The sequence below is a fragment of the Danio rerio genome, chromosome 18, assembly GCF_049306965.1.
Source record: "Danio rerio strain Tuebingen ecotype United States chromosome 18, GRCz12tu, whole genome shotgun sequence".
Taxonomy (NCBI): Eukaryota; Metazoa; Chordata; class Actinopteri; order Cypriniformes; family Danionidae; genus Danio; species Danio rerio.
Window position 1 is genome coordinate 31,424,006 of NC_133193.1, and position 20,555 is coordinate 31,444,560.

Below are 20,555 nucleotides of genomic sequence, written 5' to 3' on the forward strand. Positions count from 1 at the left end.
ACATTTTTTTGGCCAAACTTTGTTCGAAATTACTTCATTTGAGTTTGTCTTCGATTTCATGTTTGCTGTACACTGGGACCTCTAAAGATTACATTGAGTCAAAACTAAAAATAAATTACAAGAGCCCATGGTTGTAGCTAAAAAAATATTTGTTGATGTTCAACTAAAGATAAAAGGAACTTTCATCATGAATAGCCTAAGGATGAGTAAATTAACAGACAAGTTCCACTATTGGGTGAAGTATTCCTTTAAGTACACATTGCATTGGTGTCATTTTTTAGTCAAATTATTTATATTAAAAGAAGATCTCTAAATGAAACAAAACACTTACAAACATTCAAAACGTGTAATTTAGTTTCTCTCACACTACAAAAAACATGCAACTAAGAGCAGAAGAAGAAATAAAAATTAAATATAAGTATAAAAAAACACCATTTATTACAAACAAAACTTATAAAACCTTAGCTTAACTTTTAAATGCAAAACTGGAATCAAAAGTGTGCTGTAATACAAATATTCAAGTGACTCTCTCATTTGACCCAAATCCAAATATGTGGAATTAAAATGTTGTAAATGTAGAGGTTTTACCCTTAAAGTAAGTGTAATTTCCTTAGCTTGTCTTTGATTTAAAAATAATGTTTAATGGAAAATAAAATGATCATAGTAGTTATGCTAGAGTATTTCAGATCTATATTCAAATAAATACCCATATAGTCACCTGTGTGGGTGACAACTGGTTTTGAACTTGTCTCTCCAGCCAATAGCAGCGATTCTGGAGCTCACTAACACTCTGTTGTGTGTCTTTGAGCATCCTGGAAACCCCTTCTTTTTCTTCAATTGTCTGCTGCAACTAGTGCAAATATAATACATGCACAAACATATTCAATACACATAACAAACTCAATCCAGTAAATATAAGACTACATTAATTTCCAAGTGACATATTAGGATGTATACCTTGATGTTGAGCTGTTGGAGGCCACATTCTCTTTGCTGAATCTCTAGCTGGCATTGCTGCAGATGGCCATTCAACTGGACCCATTGATCTGAAGATGCTTCTTTACCCTGCAAAGCCATAAACTCCTGCAGATACGCAGACAAATGTCAATTATTTGTTTTCGAAAAACTGAAATAAAGGTGTCATTAAAAGCACCTTGTCTCCTAATCGAATTAATGGTTAACTGAGTGGCTACTGTTCTGGAAGTTAAAAACGGTCCTACAGGTTATTAACAAGGCAGACATAATGTAAAGGCTCATCAAACCTAAACTCTTGTCAATAGCCCTTTAAAGATATCCCAGATTTTCTGACCTCCAAGCAAGACAACTCAAATTAGAATCATGCATTAAACTTCCCTGTCTTTGGGGAAGATTTTGTCTAGAAGGCATACAGTATAATTAAGGCATATACCTGGTATACTTCAAATTAAGTTATTACTTGTTCTTCACTTTAGAGAAAAAATAAGTTTGAAAACAACGAGTCAAGAACAAGATATTTAAAATTTTAATACTGTCCTTATTTTATCCAACATTTGTTTCACATCTAGGACTTACCATCTTGTGAAGTTTCTTTTTCTCCATTGCCTGAACTTCCTCCACTTTATTCATGGTGGTAGATCGCCAGTTGTGTTGTTGATCCTGAGTTGTCTGAATCTGATAACTGGAAGTTCTGAGGATGTCTTCCTTTTCCAGGATCAATTTACGGACCTCTTCTTCCTTTAATGATTTTTCATTTAAAACTTTCAGCAGCTCTTGTTTAGTCAAATCACATTCCTGTTGAAGATTCTTGTAGAGTTCATCCAGTTTCTGCATCTGCGATTGAGCAGCAAATGTCACTTGTTCCTTCTTAGTTTGTGTTTCCCTGAGTTGTTTGATTTCTGAGGTTAATTGCTTTATTTGACAGTTCAGTTGTGAAACTGTGCTTTCCAGTTCTGATGCACTACTTTGCAAGCACATATACTTCTCTTTCTCCTGCATCAATAAGGAATCCTTTTCAGTAATGATGCTTATGAGCTGGTTCATTTTTTCTTGTAAGTTTTGTATCTCTCTCTGAAATTGAGCAGTCGCAACCATTTCTGATTTCAGTCTAGATTCACAAGCCTCCGATTGTGCCAATAATGTTGTCTTAACCAAAGAAAACTCTTTATCTTTGTCTTCCAAAGCTGTCCGTAAACTTTGATTCTCTTCCTGAAGCTTTAAGATTCTCTGTTTGATTTGGCCCTCACTTTCCAACAGTTTGGCTTGCATGTTATTTACATGCATCTCCTGTGTCTGGAAAACATCTTCTTTGTCCCGCAGAGTAAGTTGTAAAGCTTCAAGCTGAGAGTGCTCCGATTTGAACTTCTCTTCCAAAGATCCCAGTTTGACTCTTTTGCTCTCCAACTCATTTTGTAGTGAAGTGATCATCTCTTTTTGTCTAACCATTTCTGTCATTGAATTCTTTAGTTCTGATTTAATTATACTGTTTTGATCATTCATTGCCTGACCACTGTCCTGATATTCCACAAGCTCTATTTGTTTCTGCATCAGCTCCTCTTTGAGTCTTGCACTTTCAGATAGATGCCTCTCTAAAGTGTCCTTTAAGTTTGCATTATCAGATTCAAGCTTCGCTATGCTTGCATTCATAAGACCAAGTTGACTAGTAAGTGAAACCAATGTCTCATTTCTTTTACACAGTTCCTCTAAATGGTTTTGGCATTCAAGGTTTTTCTCTCTTAAAGTGTTTTCTTTCTCTTCTAAAGCCTGGTTCAGTCTGGAGCACTCCACTTTCAGAGAGCTTATCTCTTGTTGAGAGGTAAAAACAAGTTCTCTTTCATGACCAAGTTCCTTCTGAAGTAAAACACATGCGTTTGATTCTTTCTGCAGCAGAGTGTCTTTCTCTGTCAGGCCTGATTTATGTTTAAAAGCTTGTTCTTGAAGTACAGATATGTTATCTTGTAAATGCTTGAACTGCTGCTGGTAAGCTTCAATTTGCATACGTTGGTCTGTTAAGATCTTTTCTTTTTCGAGCATAATATTTTTACACTTAACAACTTCGGAATTGGAGGATTCGAGTTTCCTTTTAAGGTGATCTACTTCTTCTTTGGTCTCGCTGAGACCTTGTGTGAGGTCTGTGCATTCTGAAGACTTCTTCTGTAACATCTCAGCATTGGCCTGCAGTTTCTGTTCAATAACTTTGTGCTCCTCCACTTGCAAAAGCAAATCTTCTTTGGCCTTAAGTAAGCCTTCTATAATTTTATGGTTTTCCACATCCTGTGTCTCGAAAAACTGGATTTTGTTTTGTAAAGTCTCTCTCTCCTTTGTTGTTTCTGTAAGTGATTTCATCTGTTCATTTATTTGTCTCTGAAGGGAACCATTCTGTTCATCCAGACTAACAATTTGAGAAGCAAGTTTTTCATTTTCCTTAAGAGTTATCGTGATCTTGTTATTTAAGTCAGATACGGCCTGGGTTAATACAAGCGCTTCCTTTTGTTTCTCGTCCAATATTTCTTGCAATTGTTGATTTTGTTTAATCAACGCATTATGAAGCTCTACAACACCATCTTTTTCTAATGAAATCTCAGTTATAGACTGTTTGTTTTTTTCAAGTTCTTTCTTCAAGTCAGCCTCTCTAAGATATAGCTCTTCCTTATCTCTCTGAAAGTCACTTATTGTTTTAACACTTTCTGAAAGCTGCAGTTCAATTTGAGATATTTTGTTTAACAATCTCTTCTTTTCTTCTGAAACATCAGAGAGAGACTGGACTCTAGTCTCAATTTCAACCCTTAAATGACAATTGTCACTTTCGAGACTTTTGACTTGAAAAATTAAGCTGGAATTCTGATCTTGCAGGGCTTGTATTTCGATCGCAGCACTGTCCAGGAGCTGCTTTTGGCTTGCAAGCTCTCCCAAATTCTGCTCAAGTGACTCTTTAAGTTTCTGGTTGTCATTCTTTACAGATTTAACACTATCAATTTCACAAGACAAACTTTTCTCAAGGTGTTCTTTGGCTTCATCTCGAATCGTGAGTTCTGAGTTAAATCGATCCCTCTCAACTACTAGCTCCTCTTGAACAATCTTTAACTTCTGCTCCAATGAAAAGATTACCTCTGACTTGTCTTGGATGTCTTGCTTAAGCTGTTCTTGACAGGCAACCTGCTCCTCGATTGTTTTAGAAAACCTCAGAAGCTCACTTTTTTGTTTGCTGACTTCAGAAAGCAACTTGTTGCGTTCTTCCTTGAGGAAATCTTTTTCATGCACTTGTTCCCCGTCTGACTGCGGTTCTTTCAGATTAATTTGCAGCTTTTGTATTTCCATGCGAAGATCCTGAATTATTTTCTTGTCATCTTCTGTTTGCTTTATAAAGTCTTTAATTTCATTACTCCTCGACTCACTTTCTTTTTTGGCCACCTTTAGATCGCTTTCGGTTTTCTTCAACTGTTCAATCAGCTTAGGTATTAATATATTGAAGAACTGCTGGTCGGAAAGCTGCGGGTCTCTAAAGATTTGAACATTTTCTTCGACTTTAGTCAGCACATCCTCTTTGAGCTTCATTTCTTGTTTTAGTTCATGGATCTGCTCAGAATATTCTGCCATGCTGGATGATAGAGCCAGTATTTCTTTGTCCTTGTCAGTGATGACATCTTGAAGTCTATCAATTTCGCGCTCACAGCTCTGCAAGTCATGAACCAGCTGTGCTCTTTCTTCCAAATGAACTGTGTTCAGTCTGTCAAGTTCATCATTTGTTTGAACCAAATCACTCTGTAATGATTCTATAGCTGTATCTTGTTTCTGTGACTAAAAAAAGAATATTGAAAATAATACTTTAGACAACATCTATATATACGATTATGTATTAGGTCAAAATATAAATATCAAACAAAATCAAAACAAAAAATATTGATGTAAATGGTCATGTTTGTAAGATTGTACCTTGTCTTTCATCACACCGAGTTTGAGAGTTAGTTCTGCAACAGCCGCTTTCATTTCTGAATTTTCCTTCTCAAAATTGCTGCATGTCTTTTTAACTTCAGCCAGCTACAAAACAAAATACCCTCAATTACTTATAGTTTTTTTAAAAAAAAATCACAAATATATAGTGTCTTAAATGTGTTACATTCTTACTCTTCATGCTTTAAATGCCCTTACCATAAGCCCTCCCTCATGTGGTCTTTATTTAAAGAAGTTTCTTTCTTCAGTTGAAGAAGACGCTATTTTGAAAAGTGCTGGTCAATGGCAGCCATTAAGTTACATAAAAATACTATGGATGTCATTGGGTACCATAAATCTGTTTTCTTCGAAATAATTAATTTTTGTCTTCAATAAAAGAAAAAATAACTCAAATAGGGTGAACAAGTAAAGGGTGAGTGAATTATGACATATTTAAATTGCCTTTAAATAGATAGTTCACCCAAAAAGAACACATACTCACTATTTACTGATGCCAAGTGGGTCCAAACATTTTTGACTTTTTCTGTTTTATTTATTGAACACAAAAGAAGATATTTTGAAGAATCCTAGAAACGGGTAACCACTGACTTCCATAATAGGGAAAACAAATAATATAGAAGTCAATGGTTACCAGCATCCTATGTTTTTCCAAATAACTTTTTTTTGCGTTTAAAAAAATTAAGAATTTCATACAAGTCTGTGACAAGAGAAGTAACAGATACAGCTATATACTAGATCTGCACAATTAATCGTAAAAAGATCACAATCTCGATTCAACCCCCTAGACGATCTTAATCCAGCATCGCACAAGTCTTCACACTGTTTTACATTCGTTGCACGTTGCAACATGGACACCTCTAAATGGTAAAAATGTCATTTCTGTCTTCATGTAATAATGTAGACTATTCGCGGCCGTGAAATCAAAAGTGATGTGTGCTGACCGTGAGCAGTTACCCCAGAGAAGGCGCACGTGCCTGTGAATGAAGTCTACTTAAGTGAACAGAACCTACATAGGCTGTGAATAACAGGCAATAAATTTGCAAATAACATTTAGATTGTGGCACAGAGTAATCATTTTGGAGCCGTGCAGGAAGTATGAACCGCACTTAGCAATGAAAATAAAACCGAAAGCAAGCACATCATTTAAACAATCATATCGCATTTTAGAGAAATGATTACGACAAGCGTTTAATATGTTTAGTGTTGTGGGTGAGAATAAATGTTTACCAGTGTCAGTATAACTACTATAGCCTATATAATGTTGACTATAATGCAAGAAAGAATCTGATATTGACAAATGTTTGATTTTACCAGTAGAAAAAAAAAATTAATAACGTTTAATCAATGACAAATGACAAGCATGTGTCTCAAACATACTGTAATAATTCAACATCAGAATTATAAATAGTTGTATTGTGATGTCATCACTTTACTGTGCATTAATGACCAGGACATATTTAAAATCTATTCAAGTCCACCATTCAAAGTCTATTCAAAATTTAGCACTTTAACCAACAGTAGACCTGCACATAATAGTATCATTATGGTTTTATCATATGTTTGAGAAATAACAATAATAATAGGCTACTCATACTAACCTTTATTTTACATCTACAGAATCGTAAGAAAATCGTGATCTTTATTTTAAACAAAAGAATTGCGATTCTCATTTTAGCCAGAATCGTGCAGCTCTACTATCCACCATACAGCTCTGAACAAAAATTGAGAAACCACTTTTAATTTATTATCAGTCTTATTTGAAATTCCGAAGACATATTATCACTAGTTTCTAAAATGAAACCCAACTGAACATTACTCAAATCAAACGCCAGGTAATGTCAAATTTAGAGAAATTCTAATTCATCAGACATCAAAACAAGACAAAATTTTGAATGAAAGTGGAAAATATCATCATCGATGTGAAATAAGTTTCAGATGTGTAGTCACCCATTGCTGCCTATGTAATGACTAGTCTATTTTTAGATTATTGCTATACATCTATAAGATTTTGACTGACAGCCCAAATTGAGCCCTTTTAGCAATTAATGTTTACAGTCACTTTAATTAAAGTGCCAATTCTCACTATTAACTAGTGGCTCATTACCTGCCGATTATTAAAATAATAGTGATTAATTTGTATGTATAATTTATATACTTCTGATGATCTTATTCCACATTCCTAATCCTACCCAATACCTAAACCTGACTACTACCTTAATTAACTATCAATAAGCAGCAAATTGGGAGTTTACTGAGGCAAAAGTCATAGCAAATAGTTTATCAACAGCGAGAATTGCAGCTTAAAATAAAGTGGACATCTTGTAAACACAAAAAATGCTTTCTGGGACAGCTATACATTAGCAGTTCCCATTTACCCACATTGTGTTCGGACTGAAGAAGCCTGTCTGCTTGGTCCTGGTTTTGTTTTTCCTTTGCCTCTAATGCCTCTCTCAGACTGTCAATACATTCTAGTTTCTCTGAGGTTCTGGCAAGCGTGTGCTCCTTTTCCATGAGCGAGGACTCCAAACACTCCTGTGTGCTGCTCAGTCTGAGTAAACAGATAGACACAGCATTAACGAACAAATAAGAATCACTTGGTACCAGAATTAGAGTCGGGATGTTTCTGTAATAAGGCCCCAGGAGCTTATTTCAAATAATTACCCTTTGAGTTGTTTGTTCAGATTGGTGATGACCAGCTGATGTTTTTCTGCATCTTTAATCTGCTGACTGCGAAGACTGGCGACCTGAGCCTGCAGACGCTCAGACTCATGCTGATGGACAAATAGATGAAAGATCATAACAACAATTCCAGCAGAACGGGAAAGAAACTTCACCACACTGCACACCTGAGTGTCAAGCTGATACGAAAAAATGTGGGCTTAACCTAGGGCTGCATGATGATGACAAAAATCAGAATTGCTCATTTCCTTTCAATATTTCAAGTGCAATAAAAACTCAACTGATTCATTATGTATGAGGTGAGAGAATGGGCACATGCTTCATGAAGCTAGCTACACATTCAAAGCAGGCTGAAACGGTTTCTGAATTTATTGTTGTGGAATAGCTTTTATTCTTCAAGATCTAAATCATTAATATCATCATCATCGCTACTACTTCATATAAAAACACTGCTACAAATGTTTTTAATTGATTTTAAACATGTAATATTGCTGTAAAACTGCATCTGCATACAAATCTATTCACCTTGTTTTCTAAATGATCCGTTTTAACCCTTGTGTACTGTTCGAATGTACAATTCTTTTGTTATGTTGGTGGCTGTTTTTGCCCTATTTACTTCCATTATAATGACATTTTTATTTCAAAGCCATACCACCTAATAATCAAGCATTCTTTTTACTGTTGATCTTCAGTTGGAGAATTAACCTTTTAGATAGGCCTATGCAAAAAAAGTTTCTGTCCTTTATATGGAACATAAAAAGTAGGGTTGGGCAATGTCGACCAGTTTGGCATCGTACGATGTCTAATGTGAAACATCCCGATGGACGATGGCATCATCATCATAGGCGGAGGTGAATCAACTATTTATGAATAATTAATTAATCCAAATTAATTATGCGTAGCCTACAGTTTCAACCTGACCCGCATGGTCTTTGTTTTACCCATAAATAAATCATAAATAAATAAAGATAATTTGCACACAAATTACCACCTGTCAATCACTTCTTCCGTGGGAGGTTGCTTAGTAGTTTTAGTGAAAACCTCAGAGACTGTTGGTTGTACATCTTTTAAAATGCCATTTTAACACTAGGACACTGCAACCGATGATCAACAGTAAAAAAATAAAATAAAATAAAAAATGTAACTCTTCCTAACAGAAAAAACCATCAACAATCAAGAATGCATGATTATAAGGTATAATGGCTTTGTGATAAAAATGTCATTATGATGAAAGTTAAGTCAAAAATAGGCACTCACACAACGAAAGAGTAGTAAATTTACACAAAGTGGATTGTTGACACAATGGTTAATGATCTGATTTGTATGAAGTAGCCAAAATTAGAATGCTGATTTTACTTTATGATTTGCTAATCTTGAAAATGAGAATCCTCCATTTCTGAATTATGTGTGCAGCCCTAGTTTAACTCAACCTGTTAATCACGCCCTGTGTGTTTACTGCACTCTGATAAAAAAGGACGGTGATGAAACCAGTACAAAGAGAAAGTTCCACACTCTGAGGTGCTTTTGGAAGCTTACACAAACATACACAAACCTGAGATGTGGACAATGCTTCATCACCTTCATCTATACCAAACGTTTCCTGCGTTAGAGGAGTATTGGATACAATTCATTCAATTTACAGGTAATTCAATGGCTATCCAACACTCACACTGAAATTCAACATCAGTCCTTTCTATGAGCACTTATTTTGTCCTGAATCTTTCAAATCAAAGAAAATGCATTTTTTAAAAGGATTAACAGCTACAACTGACCTTTCGATAAGCCCCAGCATCTTACCTCATCAGCAAATGAGTAAAGTCAGTGAACTAGTATGATTTTCTACTGTTAATCTTTATTTTTTTGAACTGTTAAGTTAAAAACAAAAATCTGGTAAATACAGTTTCTTGAGGCACTTACAGCTAATTTACTTGTATAGTTCATGAAAATAATGAACATCTCAGATTTGCCTGTAGGATAATTAGAAATAAACATTTAAGAGTACTGTGCTATAATTAAAAGAGTAGTTCACCCAAAAAAAATGGTACACAAGAAATATATTTTGAGGAATTTTGGAAACCAGTACACATTTTCATCCATAGTAGGGAAAAGTAATATGGAAATTCAAAATACCTTCTTAAGAAAAAAGAAGTGAAGGGTGAGTAAAGGATGACACGGTTTCCATTCCATATCTCTTTAAGGAATAACTGAGGATGTGCTGTTGAATAATTAAACATTTAATGCACCCTTCACTTGAGGCAGAAATGCAACTCTAATATTCAGAGGTTTTATTTCAAGAGCCTCAAGCAACTCTAACAGACTGGAAGTTGCAACACCATCCCATAACAATTCCAAATTTACTGTATGTAAAAGATGATTCTACCTTACGTCTTTATTTACTCATGGTTTAAACTTTCTAATGTGCAAAAAATGTGTTATAATAATATGCAGGGTTTAAACCAATAATCTAATTCACTGACTAATATTTCAATGACATCTAATGATCATAAAGACAGGCTTATGTTGTGCTTATATGTATTAAAAAAATAACATTAAAATGTTAAAATAAAAACAATATTTAGCTTGAATATAATTTTGCATAACACTAATAGCCATTTTCAGAACAACAACAGAAAATGTACATCAGGATTTTGAAAAAAGTAGTGGCTGAGAGGGGGACCAACTCACATGATTGATAGCTCAATAGTAGTTTTAAAAGAATTATATTTAGCTTTTCAGTTATCCACTTAACACCCAATTTGTGAAGTGCTTATTTTAAAGCCAAAGCTCTTCAAATTTATATCATCCTGACATGTTTGGCTTAGTTACAGTTTAGTAACTCCATTTAAATTAAGTGTCTGCAAGTTGAGTGTGAAATGAACAAAATGGAGCTGAAAAAAACCATAACAACTGGGGTCCGTTCATCGTACCTCGCTTAAACGATCTAAGATGATTTGACAGATCCTGGATCTTTTAATCTTGATAACTGATCTCTGGCTAATTTGGTTCTTCAAACAAGTTCATGAATGGGATTAAAATGTCTGAATGAATTGATCTGAGATCGCTGCGTGTGTTGTGAAGGACAGATCTATCGATTCTCGAAATCATGATCAGCAATTCAATGATTGGCTGATGGCACAGCAGCGTGATGACATCATTGATTAATATTCAATTCTCTATGTGAGCAAAATTAGATTAAATTTGTAGTAAACGGTTTGTTAAATATGATACGCAATAACTTTCCACCTTTGTTGTGGGCTGCAGGCTTTACACTTTTATGTGTCGAGTATTAAGCAATTTTTTCAGTTTTAAAGTTAGAGTGGATGCTCTTTATTATAGTAGCCATAGTTGTATTATAGTAACCAGGTTCTTAATCAGTGTAAAGAATAACTGGATGTTTAAATGAATTTTGCATCACAAAAGCATTTTGATATTGTTAAAGGCGTCTGCAACTTTTGTGAAGCATTAAATCACCGTCATATTAACTGTCAAAACATGTTCATGACTGCATATATATATGAGCAATTCCATGAAAATGTCAACCTTATCATGAAAAAATAAACTTTTGACCAAAATAACAAAACCTATTTAAATTTGCTCATTAAGGTCTATATTTTATTGTAATGATGTGCTCTTGTTGCATTTTTAAGGAAATTGGTTTGTTTATCCATGAAATATGAGGATTGTGCCAATGGTAAATTTCATTATAATCCAACCACATTTCGTGCTTTAGAATAAGGGATTAAAGACTCACCTTTTCCATGCTTTATGTTAACAGTAATCATTCTGCAGAAGGATTGGAGTCTGTAGTATAAATAATTACCCTTACATTTTCATAACATTACTGCCCTTTTGATTTATGAGCTACATATTTAAGACATCACGCAGCTTCGGTCACATGTCACGTCCGTAACGATTTAATGAAAAAGTTTATATTGTGGAATAAATATTATAACAAATAAAATGAAACTTTGTATACAAAGCCAAAATATGTCCATACTAATTATGATCGCCAACTCATCTCAGGTCTTTGCTTTAAACAACCACAATTTTGCGTTACGGACGTGACCATTTATGAACTCCTTATTAATATAAGCCAATGACTAGCGCATATTTGTTCATTATGATGCTGCATTACAATTACTGACTTACATTACATAACATCCATATGTTATATCAAGAACTGAACATTTCAGTTAGCTATAAACCATTTTAGTATCATTTCAAAAATAAATGTTTAATAAAGAGAACAACGTTTTACATGCCATAATCTTGGCGCATAATCTTGGTGTTTTGGCGATTCAGCACCTTGTGTTGAAGCACTTCTTGTTTCTTTTGTAGATAGGGTAACTGAACGTCAAATAATAGATCAAATAGTTAAGATACAATTTATGCCAAACTAGGAATGCTGATTTAAATTCATTTTGCCAACCAACAACCACTTGTTAAGCGATATTAACCGTTAACAGATTAATATCAAAATATTATTTAATAAAAAAAAATTGACGTGCCTATTTTGTCTGACACATTAAATATTGCATTTTAAAATACTTATTTAGGTTATTTTAATATGCGAACAGCATACAGAACGAGCATCTTCACGCACCTGCAGTGTTTTTAGCAGCACAGAAAAACTGAATAAACTAACAAAAATAATAAAATAAATCCTGCTCTAAACCTTTTTACTTAAATGACAAATTAAGATTACAAAACGAAAATATTGACTGAATGCTTTTTAAGAATCGGCATAGACTGTTTGTCCAATCGTGTTTTTTTTTTCTTCCGTCAATTAAAAAATATTAGGCTTGCTCAAATAGATTGCTTTACGGGAAAAATGCATTCAATTAATTCTCCGCTGTTATAATATTACAAAACCTTTTTTAATATGACCTTTTTCAACATTTTTAATAGAAGTCATTAGTTCAAAGATTATGTCTTAATTATGACTTATTAGCCTATTTCCTCTGTCTTACTTGCGGTTCATGTGTGCGCGCGCGCTGAGTATAGTGAAAGATAATGACAATGAACCATAAGGCTTTGAACCAAGCGGTAACCTCCGCTCTCTCTCAGGAAGCCAATACGGAAGTAACTAAAACTGCAATTCATCCGAAATTCCGCTAGTCCTGGCCGCTCCTGGCTCCAAAACACAGCAAATTTCAATTGAGCCCACTGTTAGAATGGCCAACTTTACAGCAGAAAAAAAGGTGTTTACAGCCTGGTACAAAAAACGATTTTGGTTAATACAGCTAATATTACCCTTCATGACAACTGTGAGGGGGGTGAATTTTTTTCATAACTCATCCGTTTCCTTTATCCTTTCCTTCCGTCACGTCACCTCAGCTGAATCCGGCAGGTTAGCCACTGAACTCGGCATATTTATCGTATTTCTGTATTGTTTTATGTGGCTTTACACAGTCAACTGCCTTTTGGACTTGTTTCCTACAATTATTATATGGCATGGCATGCTGAGGGCACTTAATTGTGCTCACAAACCATTCACGTGGCCTCCGTTTCCCATGTGAGTAAAGTTACATACTTATATACCATCTCTATACATGTATTTGTTTTATTTAAGATCATTTATCGTTTATATTTATATTTAGAGCTGTAATGCACTGCAGAATCTGTCAGATTGATTAGCTGTAGGCTCTAAAACAATCATCTGAAGTGTTGTCATACAGTGTTATGCTGGATTTCATCAATAGTCTTGCATTAACTAACACAGACTATATCTGAAGTGTTTGGAAGTAATTCGCGTTTTCCTCCTGTTGAAAAATGTCATAAGAACAATGTTTGGTGGCTCAATGTATTACAGCAGTGTTTTTAAAAGTCTAAACACTTTATTGATATAGTATACAACCAAGCACAAGTGGTCAGAATACAAACGAGTCACAAGTGATAAAGTATTAAGCGTTCTCCCAAAGTAAAGTGTGTCTAAACCAGGTCCAAGCTAAATGCTAGCAGGTGTCTGTAGCTCCGCTCACTCTCCGCCTCTTTGCCCTTGTTTGGTATCCCACCATGGGTGTGATGACGCGCGAACAAAATGGCGACGGTTGGCCGCGCCTACTTGTGGCTTCTTTTGCGCTCTTTAGAAACCTATGGGTGACGTCACGGATACTACGTCCATATATTTTACAGTCTATGCTTTGAACCTATACTTTTTGTTAAATATAGGCTAAGGATATAACAATTTTGTTATTTACATGTGATACTGTATTAATTTGCATACATGTTTTTTAAGCTGTAAAATGAAAGCATCAGTTTGGTGCGAGGTTATTCTAAAATATTTGCCTTTGTTTGATTTGTAGATTAGGCTATGTAGGCTATTTAAAAATGTATATAAGAACTAATAATAACTGTTATTTTCCAAATGGAAAAAGGTTGGTTTGTTGGTTAGTCTGCACTAAATCATCAATATACCTAGTTGGGTTTATGACGCGGCTCCAGGCAGCACAGACGACCAGCATCAGCGCTGGTTCGTCAACTCCTGTGTCAAACTGTGGCCAGAATATCCTTCTTTCATTTTGCTTCTTTGGCAAAATACATCTGTAAGCACGTGTGTTTGCACGTGTTACTGTTCTGCGAGTTAACAAATATGTGTTGCTCATAGAGGCCGATCACAACGAACGCGCTTTTTCATTCCAGAGACGTGAGGCGCTCTGCAATGCATTTTATATTGACAAGAAAAAAAGGAGCACGGTGCTCTTTTGTATGTCACTATTGGTAACAACTGAATCAGCTGGTCTATTGTGCGCGAGTGTTGCTGTCAATGTTGTCATAATTTAATTTTTAAAATAATATTATGAAATTCAAGATTTGTAAAGTCATACAACTTTGGATGACTTAAAAGAGCGACCACAAGTCTCTTCTCCGTTATTAAAAAGTTCGCCGTATCTTGACAACACACTTTGTCACCTCAAAGGAAACCCCGCCTCTGCTTTCATTTGATTGAAGAATGAAAGACGCCACTGAGGTAACATGCTTTTCCTCTGGAGCTCACAAAGCGGGCAATGGCAAAACGCGAGGCGCGCATGCAGGGCGCAAAATCAATAACCTCCATGCATTTGGTCTTTTCCCATTGCTCAAAATGCGCACGCCGTGGGTCAGGCTGCAGGCACTTGCACAGGCCACAGTGGAGTTTTCATTTCATGCAAAGCATAAATATGTTTTTTATTTTATTAATTAAATAACTATTTATAAAGATAAATTATCATAGCGACACAATTAATTTTCCAAGCACTTTATCCAAAATCAAAGCACTTTCGAAGCTTGAAAATGGGCTATAGCCTACATTAAAATGAAAACATTTTCAAAGATTTCCAGCACCCGGCAAATGTGCTTGAGTGCTTATTAAAATTATTTTACAGGCGGCAAAATAAGAATAAAATCTTGATATTGATCTAAGCTTTAACTACATTATAGGAGTATTTAATTTGTTAGTAAATCGATAGCACCTGCAGCTGTAATGTCATTTAATATTTTACACAATCGGTTATAAACTATAGCCTAAAAATATAAACATTATAGTCATCCATCGTACATGCCTGCAATTAATGGCTATTTTTTACAAAACCTTTCATAATAAAGTTTTCTCTCTCATCCTGGTCCTCTGTTTAAATTTTTTCAACCTGTCCTGAAGTGACTGCCGACGAGAAAAAGAAAGCAAGCGCGAGTGGACAAATTAAACTTTATTCAATCGACTAACACATTAACTAGAATACACTAAAATAAACTTTGTCAAATATAATATTGCCATAACTGTGACACAACTAGATTTTGAATATTCTCCACGTAGACACGGTCTTGCGCACTAACAGTCGGGCAATGATTCAATTCAAGTTTGTCTGGAAAGGAGCCCAATAAACATAGGCCTATTATAGCTGATTATGTTTATTATCAATTCTATATTATTCAGGGAATAAAAGCACCATGTTAGCATGCACCACTGTTTCCGAATTGAGTTTTGAACATTCGAACGTGCCTTAACCTTTAACAACACACATGCCACGAATTAAATATAACAAGGTGATATTTAAGTTTGATTAATTGTGCAACCTTACCATTCAGATGTCTCAGAGGTTAAAGTTTATTGGTTTACACACCCAACAGATATCCACAAATAGCTCTTTTGTCAAGTTTTGAAAGCATTTATCTGATTTTCATAATGTGTCAACTGTCAATTTCAGAGCAGTCACGTCCGTAACGAAGACAAGTCACGTCCGTAACAATAGTTTTCCCTCATTAATGCAAAAATGAAAAACTAAATAAAATGAATTATAAATGTCCCATGCAGAGCCAACCCTTATCCTTTTGACTGTTATATATATTTTTGGCTTCTGCATTTTTATTCACAGAATTTTAACCAAGTATGTCAACTCACAAAACTCATGTCTTTTTTTTTGTCACGTCCGTAACGCATTCATTTTGCCGTCATTTTAAATAAAAAACACCTGCATAGACTGATATTTTTTTGATGCCTAAACTCCATGGTTAAGGGGTAATAAAAATATAAACAGATATTTCAATATACTGTTAACATATACATTCTCCGAGTATATACGTTTCTTTTTTTTTCTGCAAATGTCACGTCCATAACGCTGGAATCAGCCATATATATATATATATATATATATATATATATATATATATATATATATATATATATATATATATATATATATATATATTTTTTTTTTTTTTTTTTTTTTTTTTTTTTTTTTAAAGTCGCATATTGTGCATGTCTATTACCATGCACAAGTACTAAAACAATTGTACACGTTTGCATCTAAAAAGCTCTTATCAATACATTTTCTCTTTGAACCACCAGGTGGTAGACTTACTTTTATTTCGGTGTGCAGATTGCATAAGTTTTATTAATATCTATTTATATATATATATATATATATATATATATATATATATATATATATATATATAGTTAAAAAATACATTTACTATTTTCTCAAGTGTATATACCTACTACTGCAAGAAAATATCAGAATTTGGTACACTTTCAGTATTATCTTTGCTTGAACTGACCAGATCTAATCCTGTTTATATAAGGAGCCTGCTCCCAAGCAGGTTTAAGCTACCAGAACTGTTGCTATGACAACGACTCTCGGTTGAGTTTTGAAGAACAAACAGGGTCAATAACCAAATCCAGCAAACTGAGTAATCCACGTATAAAGAACAGACCCCAGCTGTTAAACACCACCAACAACAAAAGATTGATAAAACTCATAAAAATATACAAAAGCAAACTAGTTGTATTAAGTGTTATTCTGCTGAATTCAAATGTTCCTTCTCGCACACGGTAACATGATATTATAAATGCTGTAGATAACGACTCTATTTGCCATCATTTAAAATAAAGTATATTCTGGACCACTGAAGAATCATACCTCTTGCTTTGCCTGTTAGTAAGAAAATCAGCTCAACAAATCGCTATTGTACGGACTAAAGGAAGTTAGCTGAAAAGTGACTAGACTTGATTCATTTCCACTTTATTTGATGATGGAAGAGGTAATTCAATATATTGATTTCTCATTAATCAGCAGAGTGGGCTCAGCAAAAGGTCAGTTGGTGAGTAGTGTAATCGCTGAGGCTGATGATGATAGTTGCATAATACTACACAGTATGTACACTGCAAACCATTTTATGTACCTGTAGCAATTCAATGCGAGCTTGAAGCTGTAGACGGTCCTCTAGGTCTTGGCACTGTTTCTCAAGAACCAAGATTTGCTCCTGCAGTTGATTTCTCTCTAGTTCGAGCTCTTCGACAACTGACCTCAAGCCATCTAAACCGGTGAGAAAAAATAGCACATATTATTTACTATATGCTCTTCTTATAACTGCTGTTCTCTGCCTTCTGTACGCAAACACTACTGAGGTATGAAGGTTTGCTGAATGAAATGGTTTAACAGTAAAACCACTCAAATCTACTCATATTTGTTTTTTCAGTTGTATGACACAGATTTTATTTAAAGCATCTAAGTCTCCCAGTCCACTGACTTTTACTAAACTTGCGTTGTTTATATAGCTGTCTAAAGAATAATCAAAACCCAAAAATATCGATAAGTAAATAACATGCAAGTCCAAAAATAAGTTTGCATTTACAAAACATTTAAGTGTGTACTGTTTTATGCATTACACACACACACACACACACACACACACACACACACATTTTTAATTCTCTTCTGTTCAACAAGATTGCAATTATTTGATCCAAAGTATAGTAAAAAGATAGGTTTTATTTGAGCAAAAATATTTGCTGAAATATATATTTATATTTGTAATATTTAAAATAACTGTTTCTATTTGAAAACATTTTAAAATGTAATTTATTTCAGTGGTTCCAAAATCAAAGTTTTCAGCATATTTACTCTAGACACATGACTCTTCCGATTTGCTGTTCAAGAAACAATTACTGTTAGTATTACTTATTATTGTTATTTTTAATGTAAATATTATCATTATCTGCAAAGGCAGTATGATTATTATAAATATAACAATAATAATAATAGGCAAGGCAAGTTTATTTATATAGCACATTTCATACACAGTAGCAATTCAAAGTGCTTTACATAAACAAAAAAATTAAAGAAGCAATAAGAAAAAAACAAATTATAAAAATAATAAAAAAAAAACATAAAAAAAGATCAAATGTGTTATAAAAAAAATGAAAGAGAAGAGAAAAACATAATAGTGCAATCTGTCGGACATAGTACAGTGCTCATTTAGTAAAGGCACAGCTAAACAGATGTGTTTTCAGTCTGGATTTGAATGTGCCTAATGTTGGAGCACATTTGATAATTTCTGGAAGCTGATTCCAGCAGCGAAGGGTGTAGTAGCTGAAAGCTAATTTAACCTGCCTTGACTGAACTCTTGGAATTTCTAGTTTATTTGATCCTAAAGATAAGAGTGATCTGTTAGGTTTTTACTCAGTGAGCACATCTGGCAGACCGCGTTTCTTTATCCACATGACTCGCCTAAGTTCACATTTCTTATTTTCCGGCAAATTCAACTCAGTTTAAAGTTTGTGTCTCGTCTATCCTCTGATCTACGTCGCAAACTCCATGCATCAGAAAGGACTTCTTAAAAGACTCCATCTTCCATGCATCAGAGAAACTCGCACAACGAGAGAAAGAGACCAAAAGGTATTAAATTGTGCATTAAAGTTGTGCCCCTTATCAAAAAGTTGTTTTTATAATCTTGGTTGTCTCAACCTTAATAGTTGTGTGGAGCTGAGCTAAATTTGCTATTCTTTTAGCTAAACTGTTTATTTCCTCGCTTTCTTTTCTATGTTTTTGTTGTCATGTTTTGTACGTTTCTTTATTTGTTAGACTAGTAAATAAATGACGCTATAACCACGTTGGATTGTCTTTGTTTTGCCTCACAGAAAATGTCACTTTAACCAAAGATTTTGCTACAAGCTAAAAACCAGTTTGTTAAACTGCTACACTATTTACCTACTGCACAAGTAGTTATAATTCCCTTTCTAAATAAATAAATTACAGAGTCTGCTCAGACGAGCGGGTGAAGTCATTATTATATTTATTTAGTCAAATTAACTATACGTTAATTCAGAATATTAATAAATAATGATAACTTGTTTTTATTGATCATTAATATTCATAAACTAAGCTAAGCTAATTTCGCTACAGTCATACTTTATGTTGATGGTCCGTTTGTTGAATTTAAATTTCATTGTTTCTACATGTCAACTAATTCTCATTACAAGTAGACTGTTAGGTTGGGGTTAGGGTTGGGGTTAGTGTAAGTTGTAAGTGTAAGTGTTACCTAATTGTGTTTTTTACAATTCCAAGAAAGCTGAAAACTATTTCACAAATAACAAATAAAACATTTTTGAGAAGCAAATCAGCATATTGTGATTTATGAAAGATCAAGTCAAGTGACTGGAGTAATACTGCTAAAAATGTAGCTTTGAAATCACAGGAATACATGAATTTTATTTTATTACATTCAAATCAAATTGTATTCAAATAGAAAACAACTATTTACAATGTTAAAAATGTTTTGAAACTTTGGAATAAATGCAGAAGGAAACTTTAAAACATTTTAAATGCACTTTTAAATGTATTTTAAGTGTATTTATACATACTTAACAAATACACAGTGTACAAATATATATTATGTCAATACAACAAAATATTATTTTAGATGTAAATAATATTTGATAAAGTCAGATTAAAAATAAGACATATATACCTATAAGAGCCAACAGGTTACATGTATAATGCCTTTATTTCATGTTGTTGTTTTGTGCAACTTACTAAATCACATGGATAATACAACGAGTTGGAAGACACACTTTGGATTCAGATACAATTTTAATGCGCAGCAGAGATTCTATTATCTGCAAAGTTTAGCATTTAGCAAGGATTCATAGACCAGACAATTGTTCTTGTGTTTATTATATTAGGTGGAGAGACCATAATTAAATGTGGCAATATGGTTTGGTAACTTTAAGAATCAAGAAAAGACTAAGCTTGCACTATTGGTAAAAAATAATAATAATAATAATAAAAAAATAAATGTAGTCCACAGGGAAAAAGAAAAAGCAGTTCTTAGGTAAGCAGCACATAACAATTTTAGCTGACCCACTGCACACAGAGCATGAATTTTTGCCAATTCCAGTGTGCTGGTACAATTATTTAAAAAAAAATAGTTTTATCCGTCTTAATTCATTTCAAATTTAGTTGATTTTTAGTTAAAAAAGAACAAAAAAACTAAAAAAAAAAAAAATAAAAAAAATAAAAAAAAAAAAAACTAATGCATCCCATCCCTAATGATGCAAGAGAAGCCATAGGGACTTTTTAATAAGTGTGGTTGTGTTTTGGTTTGTATTTTATATATTGTCATATTATTGTTCATGGATTCAAAATACTGTAAATGTAAATTGCAAATTTCTCCTTGGAATAACAAAAGTG

General features: G+C 33.8%; 1 protein-coding gene across 4 annotated transcripts in view; it reads right to left on the reverse strand.

Annotated features, from left to right (window-relative positions):
- si:ch211-220f16.2 overlaps positions 1 to 20,555 on the reverse strand; it is a 51,604-nt gene that overhangs the window by 6,001 nt on the left and 25,048 nt on the right. For 2 of the 4 annotated variants that reach the window (XM_073930359.1, XM_068214915.1), the window contains exons 11-18: positions 17,266 to 17,399; positions 9,158 to 9,205; positions 7,588 to 7,697; positions 7,306 to 7,474; positions 4,909 to 5,013; positions 1,552 to 4,773; positions 958 to 1,083; positions 719 to 850 (exon numbers count right to left, since the gene is read on the reverse strand). In XM_073930359.1, the coding sequence (XP_073786460.1) occupies positions 719 to 850; positions 958 to 1,083; positions 1,552 to 4,773; positions 4,909 to 5,013; positions 7,306 to 7,474; positions 7,588 to 7,697; positions 9,158 to 9,205; positions 17,266 to 17,399 (4,046 nt within the window). The remainder of the gene's footprint in view (positions 1 to 718; positions 851 to 957; positions 1,084 to 1,551; positions 4,774 to 4,908; positions 5,014 to 7,305; positions 7,475 to 7,587; positions 7,698 to 9,157; positions 9,206 to 17,265; positions 17,400 to 20,555) is intronic. The other 2 variants (XM_073930360.1, XM_021467827.2) reach the window with 1 other exon arrangement.